This window comes from Xenopus laevis, chromosome 1L (genome assembly GCF_017654675.1).
Source record: "Xenopus laevis strain J_2021 chromosome 1L, Xenopus_laevis_v10.1, whole genome shotgun sequence".
NCBI classification, from domain to species: Eukaryota; Metazoa; Chordata; class Amphibia; order Anura; family Pipidae; genus Xenopus; species Xenopus laevis.
The window spans coordinates 125,704,011-125,731,537 of NC_054371.1; the positions used below are offsets into that span (position 1 = coordinate 125,704,011).

Sequence of the window (27,527 nt, forward strand, 5' to 3'; positions counted from 1 at the left end):
CTTTGGGGCAGATTTATCAAGGGTCGAATTGAAAATTCGAATTTGCGAATTTAAAAATTCGAATTTTCGAGATTATTTTAGTGTAATTCAACTAGGCAATAGTCTAAATTTGATTCAAGTTTTTGTACTGTCCCTTTAAGGATTCAAATTTGACTATTCACCATGTAAAACCTGCCAAATCTGTGTTTTAGCCTATGGTGGACGTCCTACAATGAATTTGGAGTCGTTTGGTGGACTTTTGACAATTGAATTTTTTTTGGAGAATAGGGTGGTTCCATTTGAGGCCTCTTGGACTCCATGGTGGTAGAAAGTGGAGGGGGGGTGCCAAAAGCATTGGGTAGGGAAGCCTTCAGTGAAAACAGAGGCCTGCAGTAAGAAAAGAGATGGATGACATCTGTACCACCACCTCCCAGTATCTGAATTAGTGAAAGCGTCCTATGTTTCTTGTATTCTAGTGGAGTTTGCTGGGGGAACCACACGTGTATAGAGGAATCGTCTATCAACATAATCTGTACCATAATTTAATGATAATTTACTGAATTTTGATTGAAGCGTTATATTGCACTGTAATCACAATACAGTATGTTAGTTAGAAATATATTATAGTACTAATGTAAGGAGAGCACAAGGTCCAAAGTAAAAAAAAAAACAAGAGCACAGGTTATTTGCCATGGAGTATTTACTAGCAGGCAACAATTCAGAACACAATAAAACAAGTAATTTTTGAAAATGTTTCTTTTCTTATTGCTTTCCCTTGCCTTTAAAGTTTCCACAGCAAATGCAAATTACAAGTGATTAGTTGTAGAAACTCGTTGTGCTGAGATCATTAATCCACTGTGAGAAATTTTACAAAACCTTTATTCATTCCTATGCACCATTGCCAGATTAAAAGTATTTTAGGTCACTATGGACAGTACAGTGTAGTGCTACGTGATTTTAAAATAGATTTTTTTTTCTTTTATGGTGTGGACCTGTAACGGCAAAGAGAAAAATGTAAGAAGATAGATCTGATAGCTTATATCCGGTGCTGCTGTAGGAAACCTGTGTCTAGTAGAACTCATTTCTATATTCAGAACAAATACTTCCCTATGGGCTATATCGGGCAAACACATTCCAAAGTAAAACGGAAGCCAGTGTCATTCCAGGGCACAGTCACATTTTCTGTCTCGTCTGTTGGACCTTCTGTGCAAAGATTATTTTCTCATTTAAATGTCAGAGACCTACCATACTTAGTTAAGCCAGGGGGGTTTGCATTAATTAATCTTTTCCTTGTTTAGAAGGGACATTACAGATATAGAGCGATCTAGCACTGCTTTTGTACATGGTGTGTGCATATTGTTCTTGTTCAAAGGGAAAATTTGCTTCCGGTTTTGACATGAGCTCATTTAATTATGCTTATGTTAAAAAGGTACACTACCTGAACTTCTGAAAATCGCTTTATACAGACATACACAATTCCTACGTTTAAGAGGAAACCATGATAGTGTGCCTTGTACTCGCCAGGGACACCCTCCCATACTCACCGGGGACAACACCCTCCCACCCTCATTGCTTCCAGAGTAATTCCTTGTTCCAAGTAAGGGATTCTGGGACTTGAAGTGCTTCTGTTTTCCATGCTGGGCGGTGAATAGAATCTCTGGAAAGCAGCAGGACTACAATGACTGTCCATTTAGACTAAGGTTCCACTGATAAGGCAGTAGGGAAGTAGAATGCAAACTTGCCTCGCCTGTATTTCACATAGAATATAGTGAATAGACTGGGCATTATTCATCTCAAAAGGTAAGATTACATCATCCCCACTAGCAATAAAGAAAGAAACATGATCTAAATGTTGATTGTACAATTTCATATGATAAGACTATGTATATGACTGGTAAAGTTCACAAATTTGTACTACCATTATAAGATATACCTGTTACATAATGACTCTTTCTGACTGTAACGTGCATCTAAAATTCAATAAATATTCAATAATAATTAAAAAAAACTTGCAATATGCACTTCTAACCCTACATTTTTTTTTTAAAGAATACAAGTATAATGAATACTTTTTGCTGAGGGAGAGAATCATTTATCCCTTATGTGATGATTTTTCCTGGATAAACATGGGCAGATTAAATATGCTTATTTGTCTGTATCAGCAATTTATCTGCCCCTTAGATGCACGCATCTAATATAGGACAAGAATGGACCTATTGACCTTGCTCATATATACATTTTTATATGGTAATATTTTAGTTTGTTAAAGAGAAACCCTGAACATTGAGGGTCTTTATAAAAATCTATTACATAAAAAAAACCCACAAATCTAAATAAAAATGTTCTCAAAAGTATAGTTTTTAAAAAGCAGGTGTATGCCAGCATGTTCCATTCTAATATTTCCGAAAGGTTTTTTACAGTGAGAGTTAGATCATTTGAAGAGAGAGTTGGGTGGCTTTGTAGCAAGTGAGAAAATACAGGATTACCAAAATTACCCTTTAGCAGAGCTAATACAGGGGCTGGTCCAATTGCCATCATAGAGTCAAAAAAGCATATTTTGCCCCTTCTAAATGCCAATTAAAGAGGCTTCATTTTCCACTATATTAACCAGCAGGCAGGCTTCATTTGTAGCAAAATGTTGAACTTGATGGATGTGAGCCTTTTTTCAACCTAAATTACTGTTACTAGCATTCTTCCAAAATCTTTCCCAGAATAACCTGCAGGCAGCCCTCCTGCTACTGCTTCAGCATTCCTAATGGGGCCACTTGAGAAAACAACTATAAATAGCACCTCATTTTGATCACACAAGTCATTAATACATTCTGCAGATTTATTGCATCATTAACATTTGACACATATCATATCACTATATAAATGACAGAACTAGATGAGTAGAAGCAGATAACACCACAGCCACAGAGTGGCTGTCGCACAAGCATAATACAAAAAAAAGATAAAATTGGACCCAGACATCTATACATGCCAAAATGAATTTTCAACACTATTCCATGAAACAGCAACAATAGAAGGAGCTCAATCATAGCAGTGTTATTAGTCTTGGCCAATTTTTTGTTGTATAAACAATTTACTGCTATACAGATTGTATTCTCACAAATTACAGAAAATGTACAAATCATCCAAAACTTGCTTTGGCTGGCTGCCTATCTGAAGTGTTTCTTGGGTACTAAGCTATGCATACTTTTCAGCTTTTCATTATCAGGTGAACATGTAGCAATCAAAAATTCCATCCATTTCATGGTCAACAGTTAGATATTGGCCAGCCCTGATTTTAAAGGGGCAGTTCATCTGTCAATTAAAGTTTAATGTGATGCCGACTGAGATAATTTGGAATTTTTTTTTTAAAAAAAATCTGGTTTATAGGGGTTATGAATTATTTCATTACTTGTTCAGCATCTCTCCATTTTGAATTTTCTATCTATCTGGACTATAAAATTGTATAAAAACTGGACTACAATTTTATTTGTTGAAATTGCATTAGTTTTTAGCACTTTGCGCCCTGCACAATAAAATGTATGTATTTTTATGGAGAATGTATGTATGGTGACACACATTGAGGACAAGTCAGACAATAAATACAATAAATAAACACAGTACCCAGAGCTATAGTATGTGGTAAAAGACACAGTAGGAAGGAGGTGTAAGGGGCCCGAAGGCTCAGCCAGGAGTAGCGGACCAAGGAGGAAGCACAGTCCAATAGTTCGAGGTACAGGCAAGGGTATAGAAAGAGAGTGGTCAAAGTCCAGGCAATAAGGTCGGTTCAGGCAGCAAAGGTTCAGAATACGAAGTCAGGCAAAGGTCAATACACAGGATCAGGAATGATAAACACAGGAAGCGCACCCAGGAACTCACGAGGAAGAACCTATAGTAGGGCACAGTCTGCAGTGCTTCAGTATCTTTTATAGGCCTCCTTTGGCGCCAAAACAGACGCAGTGGCGTCATGACGCTGCGTTTTGATGCTGGCGTCTATTCTGACGCTGGCGCTTAGGCGCGGCGACCAATCCGATGCTGGCGGATATTCTGACGCTGGCGTGATGTCACAGAACTGCAACCAGAAGGAAGCACATCTTGGACTCCGCCATCTTGGGACGCCAGGTAAGAACTCCTTACAGGAGGTCCCTGCCCCATAGAGCTTACAGTTGAAGTGGGTGGGTGCCTAACATACAGGTATATGCAGAGCCAGTAAACTCAAGTATATTAGAAATTTTTTTATGTGAATTTACTTTGTGCTCAGAAAATGAAACCTAGAAAAGCTTAACCTTATTTTTGAACAATAATTAGCTAGTTGCATGCTCCTTTAACTCATAACCTCACATTTTTCCCTTATAATAATTAGTTTTCACTGAAATAATCTATATGACAAAACATCATAGAAACATTCACTTTATTTGCATTCTATTAAATAAATAAGCCACAACCATGTGGTACATGGTGTACAATAACTGGATAAAATTGAAGATAAGGATATAGATTTTTTTACATTTGTAAGCCTTTTCTAAATACTCATTCCTAGTCAGAAGATAAACAATAGTGATGGGCGAATTTATTCGCCAGGCGCGAATTCGCGGCGAATTTGCGCGTTTCGCCGCCAGCGAATAAATTCGCGAAACGCCCGCGAAAATTCGCGGCAAAAAACGGGCGCCGGCGTCGAAAAAACGGGCGCCGGCGTCGAAAAAACGGGCGCCGGCGTCAAAAACGAGACGCCGGCGCCGTTTCGCGAATTTTTCGCCGTTTCGCGAATTTCGCACGAAATTCGCGAATTTTTCGGCGAAGCGAAACGGCGCAAATTCGCCCATCACTAATAAACAATACTTCTGACGACTGTTTTCCACACCCTCTTAAATGGTGAACTTAAGTTGTTTCCTTTATGACCTGTCATACTCCACTTCCAGAAACCTAATCTTAGCATTGTATACTGTTATTAGAAACCTACAATGGATTGAGTGCTTAGCATTGTACCTCAAGTCAAACATTAAAGGTTTTAGCTGTCTCAATCTTTAAAAAAAAATACATTAATAATAACAATAATTATAAAAAAAAACAAAACAAAAAAAAAAAAAAAAAAAAATATATATATATATATATATATATATATATATATATATATATATATGAAAGTATTGGCAGCATGTATCAATATAGTTTGAATGCAATATATAGAAATATATGTGTGTGTGTGTGCATGTGTATAGATGCACACTTTAAACTAAAGTGAAACAAAGTATTTTGATTTTCTTCACTTCATTTTAAAGTCCCAGTGTGCATCTATACTATTATGCTGTTTCATGAACTAGTAGATGGCACCTGGGCATACTATTTTTGAGTGCACCACTCTTTGGATTATATATATAGTCAACATAGTGGGGTACATTTATCAATGCTGGGCTGTTACCTATAGCAACCAATCAGATTGCTGCATTCATTGTTCTTCTTGCAGCTGGCTTTAAAAAGCTAATCACTGATTGGTTGCTATAGGTAACAGCCAATGGGCAAATTTGCCCAGTGTTGATAAATGAGCCCCAGTGTGTGTGTGTGTATACGGTATGACATATTGGCATAGAGCATAAAAAACCTTTCTAATACCTTTTAACAAATAGCGCACAAGAATATTTTAGCATTAAGATGGTCATACACATTAAAGGGGTGGTGAATTTTAGTATGTTAAAGAAAGGCTAATTCTAAGCAGCTTTTCAATTGGTCTTCATTTTTATTTTTTTATAGTTTTTGAATTATTTACCTTCTTCTTCTGACTCTTTCACTTTCAAATAGGGGTCACTGACCCCATATATAAAACAAATGCTCTGCAAGGCTACAATTGCTACTTGTAATTACTCATCTTTCTATTCAAGCCCTCTCCTATTCATATTCCAGTCTCTTGTTCAAATCAATGCATGGTTGCAACCGGATTGCAGTGTTGCTGAATCAAAAAGCTAAATAACATAACACAAAATAATAAAAAATGGAAACCAGTTGAAAATTGTCTCTAAAAAATCACTCTCTGCATCATACTAAAAGTTAATTTCAAGGTGAACAACCCCTTTAAGATCTACATTCTTGGCTGATCCGATCTTGGGTGTCTATGCAGCCTCGTCGGGAAAGGACCACATTAACTCCAACGAGGTCTCCATTGACAGGATTTTCAAACCTGATTGATAGATACCGGATATCCAGATTTTTGTTCTTCTTATATACAGTAAAATGCGGGTGAACAAATGGTGGTATAAATAAGTTACTCAGCCCTCTAGCAAAATTTCTGTTGAGGCCTCATTCTTCAAAATGTGGATTCTCTGTCCCCTTTAGATCAGATCATAGGCGTATTAGGAGTATGCCCTGGCTCTGCGAGGTTTGGTCTAAATGGTTCTGACTTTTGAGGTTTTTTCTTAAGTTTTTATTAAAGGTGATAAGGTACTGTACATAACAAAGTGTTATATAACTTTGTAGGTGCAAACATCAATAAAATGTCATTCCATTTTTTAATGCTTTGTATCTCATTATTAGGAAAAAAAGGGGGGAGGGGTTGGAAAGGTTGGGGGAGGGAGGTAGGGTTGGTCAGGGTCTGTTTTTTTACAGATACTATACAGACACTATTTATATAAGATCATTCACTTTTAAACATGGTATCTAGTGGTATAAGATACAATAAGGTCAAATAACTGTGACGTGATAGAATCAAAGAATTTGAAAATAAAGGATCAACTTTTATAAAACAATATTTAAAGAATGTTGGGAAATGTTGGCCACCAGGCAGTCTGTATTCTATGTTATACCCTTGTAGACAGTCTTGCTAGATATGTAGACTGGTGTTTTTATACGGAAGATGTATACATAACATTCTGGTTATTTGTGAACCTATATATATATTATCTATTTCAGTTATAATATGTTGAGATTGGACTCCTACCTTCCACCTCTAGCAATGCTGGTTTTGAATATGCTGTTCCCAGACTGTTTTTTGCTACACATCGATAGTGCCCAACATCTTCCCTTTGCACTCTCTGAATCCTTAAGCTTCCGGAGTCCAGAATAGCTATACGAGCATTTTCCTAGGGAAAAAAAAGTTATTATATCTTACAAATCTTAGCTCAGTTTTAGGAAATTGCATTTAGTGATACTGAAAGTAATTTGGCAGGATATTTACAATAAGACTGTGAGAAATGAAAAAGTCCCCTTTAAAATAACATTAAAATAAAAATAATCAATTGAAGTGCCGACAATATAAAAAAAGGTGCCTTTGGTTTTGTTGTGGCTTTCCAGAAACATGGCAGAGGTTGTCCCATCCTATAACCCATACCAAAAAATCATCTGTTTTATTAGTCGAATGCAGCGGGAAGAAAAAAAAAAGGCCAAACACACAATTGATTATTAAGGATTACTGTAGAAGGGCAGACCCAGCACAAAGATACTGGAGGCTTATTTTTTATTTTTTAAATCCAAACAAAATTAATTAAAAGACATAATCAATGGAAAACAGATGAATGATTATTTTGTGCCACTGCAATGGAGTAGGACATGGACCCCCTTTATGGAAGCAAGTTCTTAAAGGAACAGTAACACCAAAAAAATCAAAGTGTTTTAAGGTAATGAAAATATAATGTACTGGTAAAACTAATCTCTTTGCTTCTATGGTTCTTATAAACAAGCTGCTGTGTAGCAATAACTGAACTTGAAAAAAGGCTATATAGCACAGGTTAAATAGTGGATAACAGATCAGAGCTTATCTGCTATCTGCAGGGGCGTAACTACCGGGGGAGCAGGGGGTGCAACTGGGCCAGGGGCCGCACCCCCGCAGGGCCCCTCCGGCAGATCGCGCACGCTTCAACCGGTTGGAGTTGGCTGCAGCCACAGAGAAAAATCACACGGACGAGGGTGGGGGCGGGCCCGGCTGCACTGCCCGCACCAGGGCCCGCCCCCCACCTAGTTCCGTTACTGGCTATCTGCTGTGCAACTGAGCCTTTTCTCCTTTGAATGGTACACAGCAACTTACTTATATAAACTATAGTAGTGTTTTTGAAGCAAGCACAGCAGTTTTACTAGTGCAGGGCAACACTACATTATATTTTTATTACTTTAAAACTATTTAATTTTTGATTTTACTGTTTCTTTAAAGGGATACTGTCATGGGAAAAAACATTTTTTTCAAAATGAATCGGTTAATAGTGCTGCTCCAGCAGAATTTTGCGCTGAAATCCATTTCTCAAAAGAGCAAACAGATTTTTTTATATTCAATTTTGAAATCTGACATGGGGCTAGACATTTTGTCAATTTCCCAGCTGCCCCTGGTCATATGACATGTGCTCTGATAAACTTCAATCACTCTTTACTGCTGTACTGCAAGTTGGAGTGATATCACCCCCTCCCTTTTCCCCCCAGCAGCCAAACAAAAGAACAATGGGAAGGTAACCAGATAACAGCTCCCTAACACAAGATAACAGCTGCCTGGTAGATCTAAGAACAACACTCAATAGTAAAAACCCATGTCTCACTGAGACACATTCAGTTACATTGAGAAGGAAAAACAGCAGCCTGCCAGAAAGCATTTCTCTCCTAAAGTGCAGGCACAAGTCACATGACCAGGGGCAGCTGGGAAATTGCCAAAATGTCTAGCCCCATGTCAGATTTCAAAATTGAATATAAAAAAATCTGTTTGCTCTTTTGAGAAATGGATTTGAGTGCAGAATTCTGCTGGAGTAGCACTATTAACTGATGTGTTTTGAAGAAAACATGTTTTTCCATGACAGTATCCCTTTAAGTTATTATTTTGACACCTACATTATTACAAGGGGAGTGTTATTCAGCACTGAAGTAAACAATAGGGTCCTGCCAGGATAAGACTGGGGTGTATGGGGCCCCTACACTCCCTCAGAGCTAAAAATCTGAGCTAAATTCTGACTTTAAGATTTCATAAAGGAACACACTTATAATACTGCACCATTTACAATTCAGAATACCACTTTAAAAGGGGAAAGACGTTTTTGAGGTTCTGTTGAAATCAGTGTGGTTGATATTAAAATGATTTAGAATTTTCTCTGCTCACCTTTACAGTGTTTTCTCCTTTTAGCCATGAAACAAAAGGTTTAGGATTTCCCAATGTATTGCACGGAAGAACAGCCTTTACTCCCTCAATAAGTTTTACATTAATTGGCGGACGGGTTATTTTCGGCTCTAGAGGCAAAAGATACAGTAAAGCGTATTACATGTCACATTTGTATATTGTATCATTATGCCTAACATCATGCTCAACCTCTTATGTATAAATGTAAGCAAATGCTACTATCAATGATCCAGCATCTAGTGGAAAGCCTTCAATGATGAGTAGCGGGTATATATATATATATATATATATATATATATATATATATATATATATATAATAATTTTACAGTAATAATCATTATAATATAATCTTGGAATGAGCTGTTGGACAGGCTATTGTCCAAATACTTTTGGATATTTCGTATATTTTATAACCTTGTCAATATATAATCATTTAAAACCCAATGGTGCTAACCCTCCTCATAGGTTTCATGATTTCAATACCTCTCTGTGTTTTTAAAAAGAAATGATCAACCTTTGGTTATTCTAAACTTCACAGTATTGCTTTAAATAAATTTAGATATGAATTGCCTAGACAAAAGTAAAAAGAAATCTTGGCAAGAGGATTGAAAGACGCTCAGTTTGTATCCCACTGCTCCCAGATTGTTATTTTAATTCTAGATGAATCACTCCCTAGTTGAAAATGCAGGATTCATTCATGGGAAATGCCGTTGTTTTGCTAGACTATATATGAAAGGCATTCTAGGAAGCCTGACAGGCCTGCTAATTGGGCTTTTACAGAGTGGATTCATGTAATTGTCTTCTTATTAGCACTTACTCATTTTCACTTGCAAAGCCCCACAACTTTCTGCTGGGGCTCCTACTCCATTTTTAGCCACACAGCAGTACTCGCCATCGTCACTTTCTTCTACACTCAGAATGGTCAGGAGCTGGCCGTTTTCCCGAATGCCGTAACGCGTGTCAAACATCCTGTGGGTTGTGTTAGAGGTATTTTGTCAGAATACATTTTTGGAACAACACCAACACTTAATTGTATATAACATTAAATGCAATTTGTCAATTAATCAGATTTTCTCATTTACTGTATTGTAGGTACATTTGCTTATACTGATACTAAAACACTGATTCAGGCTTGCCCAACCTGTAACTCTGCAGCAATAGGTGAAATACTTCCGATAATAACATAAAACTTACCAGAATTGCTAGAAATGATAGTTTAGCAACAGTAAGGGGTCTATTTATTAAAGATCGAGTTTTGTTTTCTGTAAAAATTTGAGTTTTTATTCACTTAAAACTTTAGAGATTTATTATGCCCCAAAGCAGCAGAAAATCCAAATCTGAAAATTCTCCAGCTAAAACATGTCAAATTCATGTAAGTCAGTGACAGAGGGTGCTTTAACCATTTGAAGATGTTTTTTGCCTTCACAATTTTTAGGTGTTTTGGGGTGTTTGATGCTGGTTTTTAGTGATGGGAGAATTTGCGCCGTTTGCGAAACGGCGAAAATTTCGCGAAACGGCACTGGCTTCTCGTTTTTGACGCCGGCGCCTGTTTTTGACGCCGGCGCACGTTTTTCCCGACGCCGGCGAATTTTTGCCGCGAATTTTCACGGGCGTTTCGCAAATTTATTCGCTGGCGAATTCGCACCTGGCGAATAAATTCACCCATCACTACTGGTTTTCACTTGAAAACTCGAGTTTTAGTAAATAAAAACGATAAATTCGAGTTTGTTAAGCCTATAAACTCAAAAAATTTGAGGTATTCTCAAAACCTTCATGTTTTTTTAAGTTTAATTATAAGTAAATTAGCCAAATTCATGGATGGGAGTTAAGGGCAGCCATTAATACTGTGCTAAAATGTGGTATATGTACTAGAAATGTTCTAATTTCACCCCCGAAATAAAGATTAAAAACTGAGACAAATTATTTATAATGCATTCTTTTTTTTTTTTTTTTTTATTAACAATTTTTGCAATTTACAGTCATTATGCATGAGAGAAGAAAGAAAAGAAGAGAAAAAAAGAAACTGGGGAGGACGAAGAAAGGAGAGAGGAGGGGGGGGAGGGGGAGGGAGAGAGGGAGGGAGGGAGCTGGAGACTGCAATGACATGTCATGACATTAGGCATTGGGAATCAACACCTTTTTAAGTATGATTAGGAGGAAAAAGAACGTTCATATAAATCAACTCTGTCAAGTTCAGCTTGGATATGTGCTCGCTGGGGGAGAGTAACTTGTTTCCAATGTCTTGCCAATAAACTTCTGCTGACCAGAAGAAGCCTTGTGACTTGTCTCTGTGTTGCTGTGTCCCGTAACACCGTTTCATAGCCCAATAGGGCCATTGCTGGGCCGAGGGTGGATGGGTCACCCGTAATGTCCCTCAGAAGCTCATTAACTCTCTTCCAGTAAACCCTTGCTATGGGACATGCCCACCAGATATGAAAGAAAGAGCCTGGTTCTCGTCGGCACCTCCAACAGATGTTGGGAGAGCTAGGGAAAGCTTTGTGTAGTTTGTCAGGGGTCATGTACCACCTATACATTAATTTGACAGTAAGTTCATGGTGATTAAGCGCTTTCGAGTGTTTTATCGTACGTCGGAAAAGCCTTCGCCAGACCTCTATAGGCAGCGGCATCTGCAGCTCTGTCTGCCATCGTTCTATCGCTAGAGGCGCAACATCAGCTGCCTTCTGTTGCAACACTTGGTACAGTCCCTGAGTTCCCTTTCGCTTTCCAGGTTGAGACCAACATCTAATTTCAAATAAAGTCGGTTGATGCAATCCATTCCATTTGTGCGCATGGAGGTAGTGCCTCAGCCTGAAATAAGTGTAAAGTTGCGAGCTTGGTAACTCGTATGTAGTTTGCAAAGACTGGAAAGTGACCAGACTGTTCTGTTCGTACAGGTCTCCCATTTTTTGTATTCCTCGGGATTTCCAGAGGGACAGCGTCAGATCCGGTATTACCTCTTCCAAAATGGATATTGGCATTAATGCAGTAGGTGGATTCGCCAGGTGTACATTGTTCCTGGAAGTATACCAAGCATATAAAGTCGCCTGCGTAGCCTGCGGCAATTTATCCAAATCAGAGCGGCAGTGTTTGCCAAGAGTCCAGACATGTGCAGTAATCGAGCAACCAAACTGAGATTTGTAGATCCAACGTTCCAGATCTACCCATTTTTTTACGCCTGGTGGAAGGTGCCAATCCGCTAGTTGGTCCAGCAAAGTAGCCTTATAGTACCTGTGTACATTAGGACAGGCCAATCCAGCATTTCTTTTTGTGGCATACATAATATCCTGCGCCAATCTCGGTTTCTTCTGATTCCAAATGAAGTGCATCAGTATCCTCTGAAGCCTCTGGAAAAAAGGTGTAAAAAGTGGAATGGGAAGAGTTCTGAATTTGTATAAGAGCCTTGGGACAATCAGCATTTTAATAGCATTTATCCTCCCCAGCCAAGAGATGTATGTAGTTTTCCATTTTTGAAGGGTAGTAACCGTGTCCTTCAGAATTTCTCCGTAGTTGTGCTGGTATAGTTGAAAGGGATTGGCAGTTATCTTTGAACCCAAGTAGTTCACTGCTGTAGATTGCCAATCCAGGTTATAAATCCGTTGTAAACTACAGACAACCGGTGGAGGTAGTAATATGGGAAGGGCTTGTGTCTTTGAGACATTGAGTTTGTAGTATGACATGCTACCAAACAGTTCAATCAAATCAAATAATTTCTGCAAAGCAAACATGGGATTAGTCACAGTGATGGCAATATCGTCAGCAAACAACAGAATTTTATGCTCATGCGGCCCCACAGAAACTCCCCGTATGTCACTCGAGCATCTAACTGCTTGGGCTAACGGCTCTATACTAAGGATATAGATAAGGGGCGAAAGGGGGCACCCTTGCCTAGTCCCGTTAGTTAATGAAAAGGAGTCTGACAAGAACCCATTCACATTCACCTGGGCTGACGGGTCTGAGTACAGGGCCATTATAGAAGTAATCATTGGGGGCGGTATACCAAATGTCTCCAAAACTAGTCTAAGGTAGGTCCAATTCACTCGGTCAAAAGCCTTTTCGGCGTCAAGCGCTAAGACTAGTGATGGATTTTTAGTACAGTGCATGTGTTGGATGAGGGTGATAAGCCGTCTAGTATTATCATGAATATGACGCCCCTTGACAAATCCAGTCTGATCATTATTTATAAGTACTGGCAACACTTCCTGCAGTCTCTTAGCAAGTACAGATGCATAAATCTTAAGATCTCCATTTAGCAAGGAGATAGGACGATAATTTGAGCATAATGTGTCATCTTTGCCGGGTTTGGGTATAGTTGAGATGTAAGCCTGCAACATTTCTCGGGGGAATGTACCTTGCAAAGCAGCTTCATTGATGGCTCTAGTGAGGTAGGGAGCTAGCGAAGCATGAAATGTTTTGTAATATAGATTAGTAAAGCCATCCGGTCCCGGGGCCTTGTTTTTGGGGAGGGCTTGTATCACCGCCAGGACTTCCTCCATGGTTATAGGGCCAGTTAAACCAGCCAACTCCGTGTCCGACAGAGATGGCAGGTTTAGTCGGTTCAAAAAAGCAGTGATGACCTGCTCCGAGGGCACAACCATAGAGGAGTCATCTTTCAAGTTGTAAAGGGTGCTGTAAAACGTAGCAAATGTGTCAGCTATATCTTTAGGATTAATTCTTGATTCACCAGAAGAAGTACGAATTTTCCCAATCCTACTCTGCAGGGTTTGGTGGAGTAATTGTTTCTTAAGTAGAGCAGAGGCTCTATTCCCCATAATGTAGGTCTCGCTTTTAAGCTTCAAAAGTCGAGCTTGACATCTACTCAAAATGAGGAGGTTTACCTCTTCTTTAAGCTTATCCAATTGTTTCTGTAAAGCAAGCGAAGGGGCTATAAGTCTCTGTCTCTCTAAACTATTGATGTTGAGGAGCAATTGGTCCTGTTTCCGTCTAGCTAGTTTAGTTTTGTATGCAGCAATACTAATCAGTGTGCCTCTTAAAGCGGCCTTATGGGCGCACCAGAGAGTCAAATCTTTAACTTCTGCAGTGTCATTTCGGGAGAAGAATTCTACTATATCAGTGTCAAGTTGCTTGCGAATATCTTTGTCCACTAGTAGGGTGTTATTAAGTCTCCAGGGCGGCCTAGCACTAAACTGGTATTTTTCTTGGAGAGAAAGTTCTACAAGGGAGTGATCCGTCCAAGTTGTAGGTTTGATCGAGCACTGTGAAGCTAAGGACAGAGTTTGTGGATAAGCCAGGAAAAAATCTATCCTAGTGTGAGTTTGATGGTGGGTCGAATAATACGTAAAGTCCTTACCTGTCGGGTTTAGTACACGCCAAATATCGTACAAATTATGTTGCTCTAACAATTTGGCAAACTGCATAGAACTTTTAACCACACGTTTGCCATAGTCAGTGACCTGTGCCCCGAATCGTGGCGATCTATCTAGCTGAGGGTCAAGGATAATGTTAAAGTCCCCCCCAATTAAAACTAAGCCTTGCTGGTGGAGTTTCACCTGTTCTAGAGCCTGTTTCAGAAAGACATTCTGTTGGGTGTTAGGCGCATATAAATTTACCAGGGTGTACATTTGCTGGTTAATATTACAAACCACTATAAGACATCTGCCCTTGGGGTCCGCCATATGTTTAACGCTAGTTAAGAGCAAAGATTTTCGTACTAAGATGGCAACTCCTCTATTTTTTGACGTGGAGGTTGCTGCCGCCAGCATAGTATAGAATCTATTCTCAAGCTTACATTGATCTTTCGTTCGAAAGTGAGTTTCTTGCACCCAAACTAAATCTGCACTCTGTCGTTTACATTCAGCTAGCAGCAATAATCTCTTTCTGGGGGTATTAAGTCCCCGTGCATTAATACTGATACACTTAAGTACCATAATGGTAATGAGTTTTGCTAGGCAGCGTACAGATGGCGGGACCCAGGGCAGTAGACATAGCATGCATAAACCACATAACAGTCTCCAGGGGAGGGTGGGAAAGAGATAAAGTAGGAGGGGTAGGGAGAAAGAGAATAAGAAAGTAATCAAAACATATATACAATAAAGCCAAAACCAAAGGCTGTATCCCCTCAGCTTCCATGCCTAGTGGCAGAGAGTCCAGCAGAGGAAGAAAATATATACGGGGTGTGCTTGGATCTGATGTCTTGAGATCCTAAACAACTCCATGCCGGTGTCAGAATTTACACAGTGGGTATGGGACCCAGGAAAATGGTCGTCGAGTGGCAACGAGACTCTCAAGCTTTGGCCGTGTGCCATTCTTCCTCGACATGCAGTCGGCTTTGAGCCGGTGGTACCGTGTGTTGCGGCTCTATGGGGATATTCCAATATTTGAGCGCAGCCTTGCCCTCCGCCAGATTTGCAATGACTTTCGTCGTGTTTTGCCACTGGACTATAAGCTTAGTCGGGTATCCCCACTTGTAGGGAATTTCCTTCTGGCGCAGGCTTTGGGTGATCACTGCTAAGTCACGCCGCCGTGCCAGGGTAGCAGCAGACAAGTCAGCGTATATTTGTACTTTTTCGTATGGCTGCGGCAGTTCTCCACGCTGCCTAGCATAACGCATTAAATCCTCTTTAATATGGAAAAAATGGATACGGAGGATAGTGTCCCTGGGCGCAGCACTCGGCGCATTCCTTGCTTTAGGAATCCTATGGATCCTGTCTATGAGCAGGTGTTCTGCTGTGGCGTCTGGTAGTGCCGCCTTTATAAGGCCTTGGGCGTATTGGCATAGTTGGGGCTGTAAGACTTCCTCAGGGACTCCCCTAAGCCTCACATTGTTCCGCCGTGAGCGGTCTTCCAGATCTGCAATTTTGTTCTGGAGCTTCTCTATTTCTGCATCTTGCGCATTGACTGTGTCAGCCACATCATTATGCGCTGTTACAAATTCCGCCATTTTGGACTCTAAGCGGTCCGTGCGCTCCCCCATGGCCTGCAGCTCACTTCTAAGATCTTGCACTGCGTGCTTCGTATCAGCGCATATATCCTCCCTTAGCTGCGCCAGCATACATTTCAAATCAGCTTGCGTTAGGCTGTGGGCACCATCAGCATACTTATCTGGCAGCTGCTCAGCCTCCACTACCAGGCGCGCTGGTGACGAGGTTGCAGAGGAAGAATGGGCGCCATCTTGGATCCCGTCCCGTGGCGGAACTTTCGGCTGAGACCCGTAAAAGTCGGTGAGTTGTAGAGGTTTTTGCTTGTTTCTCCTCCTCGACATGTTACCGCTTGTCTCCGAAAGGATCTGTGACTATATAGTGACACGGGACTGCTTATTGCTGGCTTATAGACGACACCGGCGACGGAGCTGCAGAGAAATGCGTGTACTCACATGCACGCGTAAACCACGCCCCATTTATAATGCATTCTTAATGACATATGAAATGAATCATCTATTACTCTCTGGACAATTTCCTCTTCGATTTATTAATGCAGAACATTGTATTCCAACTACCCCTTCAGGACAGGGTGGGATAATGTAACTGTAAAGGGCTTATGTAATAGAAATAACAAAAGTGATGTAATGCACGAGCCAGCTGTAAGACATGAATTGAAAAAGCCCAGGGTTAAAGAGAAACTTCCATTAGAGGTTTGGGATCTGTTTTTCCATATAGCTGTTATCCAGAAGGTTCCAAATTAAGGGATGGCCTTGTTTCATTTTAAAAAGAGATGAAAAATATTTTTTTAAAAAATGAATTCCTTTTTTTCTTAATAGTAAAACAGTAGATTATACTCAATCTTAAACAAGCTGCATGAATTCCTATTGGAGGCAATATATATAATGTGTAACATTTTTTGGTATGAAAATCCATATTATGGAAAGACCTCTTATCAGAAAAACCTGAATAATAGGTTTAAGCATTTTACTTGTTTCTCAAATTACGTAGTCTAACATTTAAGTGGGTATATTTAAATAATTTATTTTGATGCCAAATAGGGTTGCTACCCGGCCTGTATTTTAATGATAAAACAAAAGCCAAGCCAGTATTACAAATTTACCAGTTGGTGGTAAATTAGTAATATCCTTAATGTTAACCCCTGCCTGCCCACCTAAGCCTTCGACCCACACCAATTGTACCTTTTCCCTTCACTTCCCTGATCTCCCCTCAACACATTTAGCTGTCTGACATGTCACAGCCCTACCCCCTTTGACATTATCCACCCTATTATAGGAATCCAATGTATAATACAGCACTGCTACATGGAGATTTTTGAATAAAAAAGCCTTTATTGGAACATACAGCTTCTGATACAACGTTTCTGGCCTAATCTCGGCCCTTTATCGGGTGACTTTTTGTCACAAAACAAGGAAGTAAAAAATGTTTTCCCCTTCCCATCCCTAATTTGCATATGCAAATTAGGATTCGGGTTCGGTATTTGGCCGAATCTTTCACAAAGGATTCGGGGGTTTGGATTCGGTGCATCCCTAATTTTCCACAATCGTTGTGCACGAGGCCAAGCCTTGAAGGGTCATAAACCTATCCCTGGGTATTGCTATCTTTTCAAATGAAAAAAAAGGTATTGTAACTTCTGTCTAGTGATGTGCAAATTTATTCGCCAGGCGCGAATTTGCAGTGAATTCCCACGATTCGCCGCTGGCAAATAAATTTGCGAAACCACCGTGAAAGTTCGCCGGTGTCAAAAAAAATTCCGTTTCACTTATTTCTTGGGAATCGCGAAATGCCCCAAATTCGCCCATCACTACTTCTGTTATTTGAGTGAATAGCTACATGGCCATAGTGATCAAAATGCTCAGTATAACATTTGTCTTTTGGTGTAAAGTGCTTGATTCATCCAGCGTGTAAGTCTTGTGTCAGACATAGTAATAGAACAGGAGCCCTGTAAATACATTCTGCACCTCCCAGTGAATTCCATTGATAGGGCATAAAAGTAGTGTAAATCCACCTTTTCTAGGAGTCCCATGCACAGATTTGTGCATGCAGAATAATATAATTTCAAAAACATTTTGACGTGCGACAATTTTGACAAGATCGTCAATTTTAATACACACAACAATTTTGTCCAAATGCATTAAAGCCAATGGGCGTCTGAATATTTTTTTTTGTCGCAGAGGATTTTTTGCATAATTTTTAAATTTAATTCGTTTGTGGCGAAACGCAGAAATTCACCACAAATTAGTGGCTGGCAAATTAATTCACCCATCACTAGCGACTATTAACATTTTTTAAAAATGTACAAATGTTTACCTTTTTTACATTATTACATTATTACATTGATTTGTTCATTGATGTTTTCTTTCATTTGCACTTCCAAACCATCTGTACCTGCTTTATATTCTGTGTTTATTAACACTGTTTGCCTACCTGTATTGCCGCAAGCCAACACACTGGAACTTAGCTAATAGACATGTGATGCTTGACATGAATATGTCTCATGAGCAATAACAGGGGTTGATGAAGGTGGATTCTGACAAATATTCATGTCCTTGAGCTGCTTGTACTAGGGGCACTTTTCCTTGTCTGTTTAGATAAGTGCAAGGTGAGCAAACAGAAAATGTTCTGCTTAGCTGTACTGTGCAAGCAAAATTTAGATAATCTCATTGGAAACACATTTAAGCCAAAAAATGTGTTTGAAAAATTTATTTCAGTTTTTGCTCTCCGTCATAGTAAAGCCTCTAAAATACACCACTGAGAGCTGACAGAAAGCAATAATGCATCTATACATGCAAGTTCTTGTTATTACTTCAATGGCAAGTCGAAAAGGCAGCTCAAACTGTCAGTAGAATGTTTACTCTTTAGCAGGATCCCAGAGAAATGAGTGCTACCCTTTTCAGATGCCAGTTAATGTAAAAATATATTGGAGGTGGCTGGAATCTTAAATGCATTCACTTTAACACTGGTTTTCTGCCAAATAACATGTGGGCGGCCATGAGGTTAAATGGTGCTTCTGCTCAAAGGTCCTTGCTCAAAAAAAGACTTTGTTCCGATGCCTAAATGCCTCTAAAATCCCTTTACTGAAAAATATTCCCTCATTTTTACAGACCATTATAAAGAAGTCTAAAGTTTTTGGGCTGACAATTATGCCCGCAACAAAAGGTCACACTTTTATTTCTTAGTTCTTCATTGGGTGCCTCTTGGGACACAGCTTTATGTGTATAAAAAAAGTATATTGTATCTTTTCAGCTACATATAAGATTACGTTATATAAATAAAAACAATTAAACAGATTATAATGAACACAATTTGTCTTTTGTGCAAAAAAAAAAACCTGCCATTTGTCTGTCATTCCTGCCTATCATTCAGATAGGTCTCTGACCAGGTGTAGTCAGTGTTCCATTACTGCATGCTTATTTTTATTACTCGTGTTGCATGGAGCAGCTTGAGATAGTGAGACAGCCTTTCTCTGTTTATAGTAAATTTCTCTGAACATTGATCCTGAATTATCTGTATATTATAGAAATTGTCAAAAGTGGCATCTATCTATCTATCTATCTATCTATCTATCTATCTATCTATCTATCTATCTATCTATCTATATCTGTCTTCCTATCATTCCATTTTATCTGTCTGTATGTTTGTCTATCAGTCTATTTAATGTTTGTCTATCTGTCTTTCTAACTTCTCATATCTATCTATCTATCATCTATCTATCTATCTATCTATCTATCTATCTATCTATCTATCTATCTATCTATCTATCTATCTATCTATCTATCTATCTATCTATCATCTATCTATGTGTCCACACAAATGCTCATATATTTATTTTTGGCAGATCCATCGATGAATAAATCTTGCTTACGTGCATGATATGCAAAGTAACTATTGGGCTGTTCAGTTTAAGATAGACTGTAGCTGTATAGTTGTGAATGCAAATGCCTATTTGCTCAGCTACTGTGGGTTACTGCCCAGTTCATGTATGTTAGTAACATACCCCTATGTATTCTGTAGAGTAAAAGATATCATAGAAAAAAGAAAGAAGGCAAGAGGAAGAATGGAAGATAGAGAGTGAATAGAAATAAGGAACCAGAGGAATGGCATGAGAAATAGAAAGGAATGGAAACAGACTCAAGGAGCAAAACAAACTTACAGAGGTAGAAAAAGCGAATCATACAGTGGCGCCAGCCTGGAATTTTCTGCCTGACACGCTTCCACGTATTGCAAAATATTTTGAAACAGAAAGACATTAAAAAAAGCTACAAGTGGTCGGAATCATCTAAATTGTAACCTCCAACAAAACCTATTTGCCAAAGAAATACAATCTGCAAGAGTAGTGATATTCCTTGCCAAAGTGTCTATCCACTGCATAAATAATCCAGCGGCTGTTTAGAGTATTCCACGAGAGTCACATCTTTTGTTAGGGCTATTTATAAACAGAAGGACAAAGCTGGCACTATTTATGCTGGACTGGATCACAAAGCAGTTGGCCAGTTTGACATTTAAGACCAACTGTATCCAAGCAAAATTACAGTATAACAAATGTCTTGCGAGTAAAATTTCCATTCCCTTTTATAATGTTCTGGGGCCTTTTTTTCTAACTGAACTAAAATATGACATCATAATTATGAATAGTAAAAGCATGAATTACAACCACTCCATATCTTTACATGGATAACATTAATGGGGCAGATTTATCAAAAATGTGAGTTTGGAGCTTAATAAATAAAAACTCACACACATTCTATTCATTCCTATGGGATCTTTAGAAGTGTATTTATTAAAGGGTGAAAGTTAAAACTCAACATTTGATAAATACAGTTTTCATAGGACTGAATATAATGCAGGTGAATTTTTATTTATTAAGCTCTAAACTCACATTTTGATAAATCTGCCCCATAAGGATAAGATATGAGAGAATGTTTTTATACAAGAGAAAACTGTAATATCATATTGTTCTACCTGTTGTTCTTCAGACATAAGGGGTCTTTTACAAATAAACCTGCAACAGAAGGTGCTCTAAAATAGATGCAATGGAGAGTGGAGAGTGACCATCATTAAAGGGGTTGTTCACCATTAGATTAACTTTTATTATGACATAGATATTGATATTGAAAATTGGTTGGTTGGTTCCAGTTTGGAATTTCAGTTGGGTATACCTTAGTAACCAGCCAGTGGTTTGAATGAGAAACTGGAAGATGAATAAGAGAGGGCCAGAATAAAAAGATAAAGAAAACAATAATAATAACATTCTAAGGGGCCGATTCACTTAGGGTCGAATATCAAGGGTTAATTAACCCTCGATATTCGACTAGGAATTAAAATCCTTCAAATTCGAATACCGAAGTCGAAGGATTTAGCGCAGATAGTTTGATCGAACGATCGAATGATAATTCCTTCGATCGAATGATAAAATCCTTCGAATCGAACGATTCGAAGGATTTTAATCCAACGATCGAAGGAATATCCTTCGATCAAAAAAAGTTGGGGGGCCTTCCCCATAGGCTAACATTGACTTCGGTAGCTTTTAGATGGCGAACTAGGGGGTCGAAGTTTTTTTTAAAGAGACAGTACTTCGACTATCGAATGGTCGAATAGTCGAACAATTTTTACTACGAATCCTTCGATTCAAAGTCGTAGTCGTAGTCGAAGGTCGAAGTAGCCCATTCGATGGTCGAAGTAGCCCAAAAAAAACTTTGAAATTCGACGTTTTTTACCTTCGAATCCTTCACTCGAAGTTAGTGAATCGGCCCCCAAGCGTTCGGAGCAAAAGTTTTTTAGCTGCTGGGGTCTGTAACCCCCATTTGAAAACTGAAAAGCAATTAAAAAACTATTTAAGAAAATAAATAATGAAGACCAATTACATAGCTACTATAAATAGGACACTCTAAACACACCAAACATCTTCTTCTTAAGGTAAACCACCCCTTTAAAGGTACTTGCATCGAAACACAGCCCTGCGCTTCCACATGATTGGCAGCAAGTGTGCCTATTCACACTATGGATCCTTGCGGCTGCCGCCACCCTGGAACCTCTGAGTTCCCACAACTGGTTGCTTCAATAGATGCACCATTGGATCAGATGCAATTTTTAATACATCGTCTGGAAGAGACTCAACCCCAACTCTGAAAATATTAGTGACAACTTGCAACTGATTTGCAGCCAGCAAAACACAAGTGCAATGGCATCAGCCACAACTTAGTGCAGATCCAATTACACTGGATATACAGGGAAAAACACTATATTACAGGTAAAAAAAACATGCCAAATTTGAGCTCAAAATTGTACCTTGTGCACTGCCCTTGCTTTCTTAAATGCCCATTTTAATGTTTCATTCCTGTACAATTTGTCCAGTGTACTAAAGTGTGTAAGAGGAAGAAGGATACATGCAGGCAGTTTACAAGATGGTCATTCTGTGGCTTGTGTCTATGATCTCCATATGAGTTGAAATGAAATCCTCAATCACCATATTATACAATGCAGCATCCAGAAAGGTTACATTTCAACCTGTATATACAGTAGTTTCATTTCTTTTTCCTTTCCCTAAATCCTACTCCTCGTTACTGGGTGTTATTTTACAGACTGAAGTGTGAAGGATAAGTCTTCAACAACTGGTCCTCTACTGCTATCAGATTATTTTTTTACTCTTCCTTACCAGGGCTACTAGTTTGTTATATACTTTGAAATCAGGCTGATTCGTGTATGTATTCTGTCAGTGTTTCGAATAAGTTTGAAATGAATTTAACATGGAAATGGTACAAGATATTTATTGAGCTTAAGAATTGTTCTGCGTTAATGTAATGTGAATTACAGTGGTTGATTTGAATTACATGGTGCATACTGGCAGCTTTTCAGATCTGAGGCTTCTACAGCATAAGTTCAGTTAATGCAAGGCTTTCGATCCTTTGTTTTACTAAGACCAAAACTATGCAAAATTGTTTTATGTTTGATTCCAAGTAGCATTCATATATGATGATCTCATTTATTTATCCAACCACAGTGAGCAGCTGCTTATGAGATTTACATACATGTCCTCTTCATATCTATCTATCTATCTATCTATCTATCTATCTATCTATCTATCTATCTATCTATCTATCTATCTATCATCTATCTATCTATCATCTATCTATCATCTATCCATCAATCTCTCTGTATCATCTATCAATCTATCAAATTAATTTATTTAACCACAGTGAGCATCTGCTTAAGGGATTTGCTCAAGTCCTTTATCTATCTGTCTGTCTGTCTGCCTGTCTGTCTGTTTTATCTATCTATCTATCTATCTATCTATCTATCTATCTATCTATCTATCTATCTATCTATCTATCTATCTATCTATCTATCTATCTATCATCTATATATCTATCTATCTATCATCTATCTAGTATCTATCTATCTATCTATCTATCTATCTATCTATCTATCTATCTATCTATCTATCTATCTATCTATCTATCTATCTATCTATCTATCTATCTATCTATCTAGTATCTATCTATCTATCTATCTATCTATCTATCTATCTATCTATCTATCTATCTATCTATCTATCTATCTATCTATCTATCCATATAGTTCATTTATCAATACCTTTTTCAACAGTTATAACCAATTTGGGATAACCCAAACTTCAAATATAAATATGTAAAAATAGTGCAATTCAATAATTCTTTATGAATAACAGACACAGAGAAAAAGAAGAGCGATTGATCAATGTGCATTCCCTAGTCCCCTATCACATAAGTAATCTATGCAGATGCATGTACTGTATTTCCAAAGATAGGGTTTTTTTTTTAAGCATTTAGGCTTTAGCATTTGAGTATTATAACCAGACGTAATTAGTTAGGGACCGTCATATGGGTTTTACCTTGACGTGGTATGGTGGCTTATCAATCTTATGATTATAATTTTGTAACAAAAAAAACCCCTGTCGTTGTATATACATGCATCTGCATAGATTACTTATATGACAGGGGACCAGGGAATGTGCATTGATCAATATCTTTTCTTTTTCTCTACATCTGTAGTGAATTTGGCCAGGTCAGTAGCACTTCCATCATATTTTAGTATATTTTTATTTAGCCATGGAGTGCTCCCACAACCTTTACTTTTTGCTTTATGAATAATAACCATAGAATAAAAATAATCCATATGTTGTTCAGGAGATAATGTTGTTTTTTAAGATATTCTTTGCATTCAAAAATGCTCAATGTGTGCTTATTTTTGAATAATGTATCCAATCTGCATGGCATTTATATGATCTTCCCGTGGACCCTCATGTGAATTTCCCTTTCGGGTGCTTCATTCCCTCCCACACTCCGAAAGCATAAAGGCAGGTTAACTGTTTTCTGATAAAATTATCCTTAGTGTGTGAATTTGACGGAGACCATAGAATAGATTGTAAGCTCCACTGGGGAAGGGACTGATGTGTTAGATGTATAATCTATGCACTTGGAAATGTGTTAGAGCTATACAAATAAAGCATAATGATAATATACTACATCCAACACGTACTGTACCATTTTTTTACATTCTTTTGAAATGAATTTCCTTACAAAGGCTCCAATACTAACCTGATAGGAATGTTGTTCCTTGTCCATGTAATCTCCGATGAGGGATTCGAATCAACTGCGCACATGAAAGTGGCAACATCTTCCACCAATCCATCCAGTGTCTCGAGAGGAGTGGTGATGAAAGGAGCTGCATAAGAGAAAATGTTTTTTTTTCCACTACATCAAATACTTAAAAGCATGACAGTTATCCACTGAGAATCCAATATAATATTTTTTTTTTATCTGGAAAATCCCTTATTAGCAAAGCATTTATAGTATAGCTTCCATAAGCAGTAAGGACAGGGCCCCATTGTGGCCTGCATCCTCTGCCAGATGGGTAGTGGGAAGGAGGGGGAGATACCTACTTACATCCCTCTCCAGCTCCTCATGAATATAATGCTGCCAAACTAAGATTCATTAGTGCAGCCACCGGTCTCTGTGCTCCAAAAAGCGGCAGTTTAGGACCAATGGAAGGCAGCATGCAAAGTGCAAAAAAAACCTGGCAGTTTGTGGCACTTTGCAAACTGCCCACTGTTAAGTAAATGACACCTTGAGTATCACATATGTTACTGAGAGTTGAGGCTGTCATGCCTGTCATGACTGAACATAAAAAATAAAGAGATGTCACTGAATAAAAATAAAACATGAGGCATAAGACTGAGACAGCAAGTTCAGTGATTCAGCAAATTTCTCTGTGGCATTTGTTACAGACAAAAAATGGTGATATGTAGCAATACTTCTGAAAAATACTTCAAAAGGTGCCAACACCAATCAAAGATATTAGTCTTAGATTTCGATAGATAGGGCTTCCTCTCCTCCACTATATGGTATTAAATGATAGACAAAATTATTTATGGCACTTGTCAGGGACAGATGAAGTACAGGAGCCCCTAGGCCAGAGCGCCTGTTATTTTGCACTTTGCACCCTAAATAAATGGCCCATTAGTTCCTACCATTGCAGCTACTATTCACCTTGTATACCTAAGCAGATGTTCAGAAAATAAACATTTTTTTTATATTCCTCTCTAGATGTATGTACTTATAACTTTATATGTACAGTAAGTACTAGCATATACAGTGCCGTACAATTTCATAGTTCCATTTTTCTCATTTAGCCTCTCTTACTGAACAACTAAGTCCAGCAGTTAAGGAATCATATTGACAAGCCCTATAAACAATTTGATTTGCAGAAGTAAATGAATGTACATACATACCTATAGCCAAAATGATATTTTTGGTTTACTATGGTGGCCCCTACTTTCTGCAGCAAAGTGCAGAATTATTTGTCTGTATACAGAACTTTAAATAAAACGCTTTAATTTTGCAAATAGAATCATGGAGCATTGTTTAGTTACAGATATTAATCACCCAGCCATCATACCTTCCTCATTTAATCTAGTAGTTAAACCTACCTAGCCAATTACCTTCCTTATTTTGCCTGTCACTGCTGCTGTGTCATTTGGCCACAGAAATGGGGTGGGACCAATCTACAGATTATAAAACAACTGGTAAACTCCTGTAATTAAATATGTTCAATTTTTTTCTATTCAGTTTGAGTTTTAGTATTTTTTTTTGATGAGTTGTGATGTTTCTTGTGCAGATATTGGCTAAAATGCCCAAGTGCCCAACAGAGAAAAATGCTATAACTTTGCACAGAAAATAGCTTTGTTGTAGTGGTTCAATATTAGTATCCCTTTATTTTATAAAGTAACGTTATTTTCTTTTAGTGCAGCTAACATACTAAATTAGGTGGATGTGGAACTGGTATTAAATATCCCTTTTTCTGCCAATGAAATAGTTTACTTTTGCCCTCTGTCTGTGAGTATAAGACACTTGTTGGTATAATCCCAGAAAAGTAAATCTATAATGTACAAAGGCAATTATTTGGGATTTAGGCCTAAAATACACATGGTAGCAAGGGAAAAATATAGGCCTAACTAACAAATACCCTACCTAAACTTACACTTGATCCCCATAACCTTTCAAGTATGATCTGTTATTTTACTATTCATATTAAACTAGTTGTGGTACCACATTAATTCACTTATTCATATAATCCCTTATTTATATATAATACACAAGCGCCATCAATATCCTATAAATTATATAGTGAATAAAGTACCCCCTCTTGTAAATTCTAACGATATTATAAGTTACCGAGGAGTTTCACGACCATATAAAAACATGAGGCCGAAGGCCGAGTGTTTTTATACAGGTCACGGAACTCCGAGGTAACTTATAATATCCTCATATTTTACAACTGGGGGTACTTTATTTATTATAATACCCACGTTTCATGTTTTTATATGGTCATGAAACTCCTCGGTAACTTATAATATCCTTATATTTTACAAGAGGGGGTACTTTATACACTATATAAACGATGCATAGTAATGTCATTGGTTATAATCAGAGCTTCGTGATGTAATTTCTGTCACATGAGTCACTGAAACTTGTATATTATAATAAAGTACCCCCTGTTGCAAAATATGAGGATATAAGAAGTCACCTCGGAGTTCCATGACCTGTATAAAAACACTCGGCCGTTGGCCTGCTGTTTTGATATGGTCATGAAACTCCTCGGTAACTTATAATATCCTTATATTTTACAATAGGGGGGACTCTATTCACTATAGCACCAACATATTTTGCAGCACTAAATTTTTTTTTAACTGCTTGTGGGTTGAATTGTGGCTTTAAGAATCCAACCTTAAGTTCAACACAAAAGGTCATACTATTAAACTACCTGATAATGAATAGACGGGGAGAGTTAAAAAAAAGTGAAATCAGTAGAATTAAAAATGAGTGAATCCTATTGCACTTATTTATATTGTATAAGGTGTTGGTCTAGCTCTTCACTGAACTATTTAGCAGGGGCCCAATACAAATGCATAGGGCATGTTTATTGCTACTAGCCAACAGGTTAACTTTAACACAGAGGTGATCAGATGCCTTTTCCGTCCAACATTTGTTCAGGCCCTGCTAGGTCACAACAAGGTTAGAGATACATGTCACCCTGCTATAG

General features: G+C 38.2%; 1 protein-coding gene across 1 annotated transcript in view; it reads right to left on the reverse strand.

The window, feature by feature from the left end:
• LOC108695348 (muscle, skeletal receptor tyrosine protein kinase) overlaps nt 1-27,527 on the reverse strand; it is an 80,050-nt gene that overhangs the window by 43,563 nt on the left and 8,960 nt on the right. Inside the window, exons 2-5 of the mRNA XM_041563466.1 lie at nt 24,524-24,650; nt 9,869-10,020; nt 9,032-9,159; nt 6,899-7,040 (exon numbers count right to left, since the gene is read on the reverse strand). Of these exons, the coding sequence (XP_041419400.1) occupies nt 6,899-7,040; nt 9,032-9,159; nt 9,869-10,020; nt 24,524-24,650 (549 nt within the window). The remainder of the gene's footprint in view (nt 1-6,898; nt 7,041-9,031; nt 9,160-9,868; nt 10,021-24,523; nt 24,651-27,527) is intronic.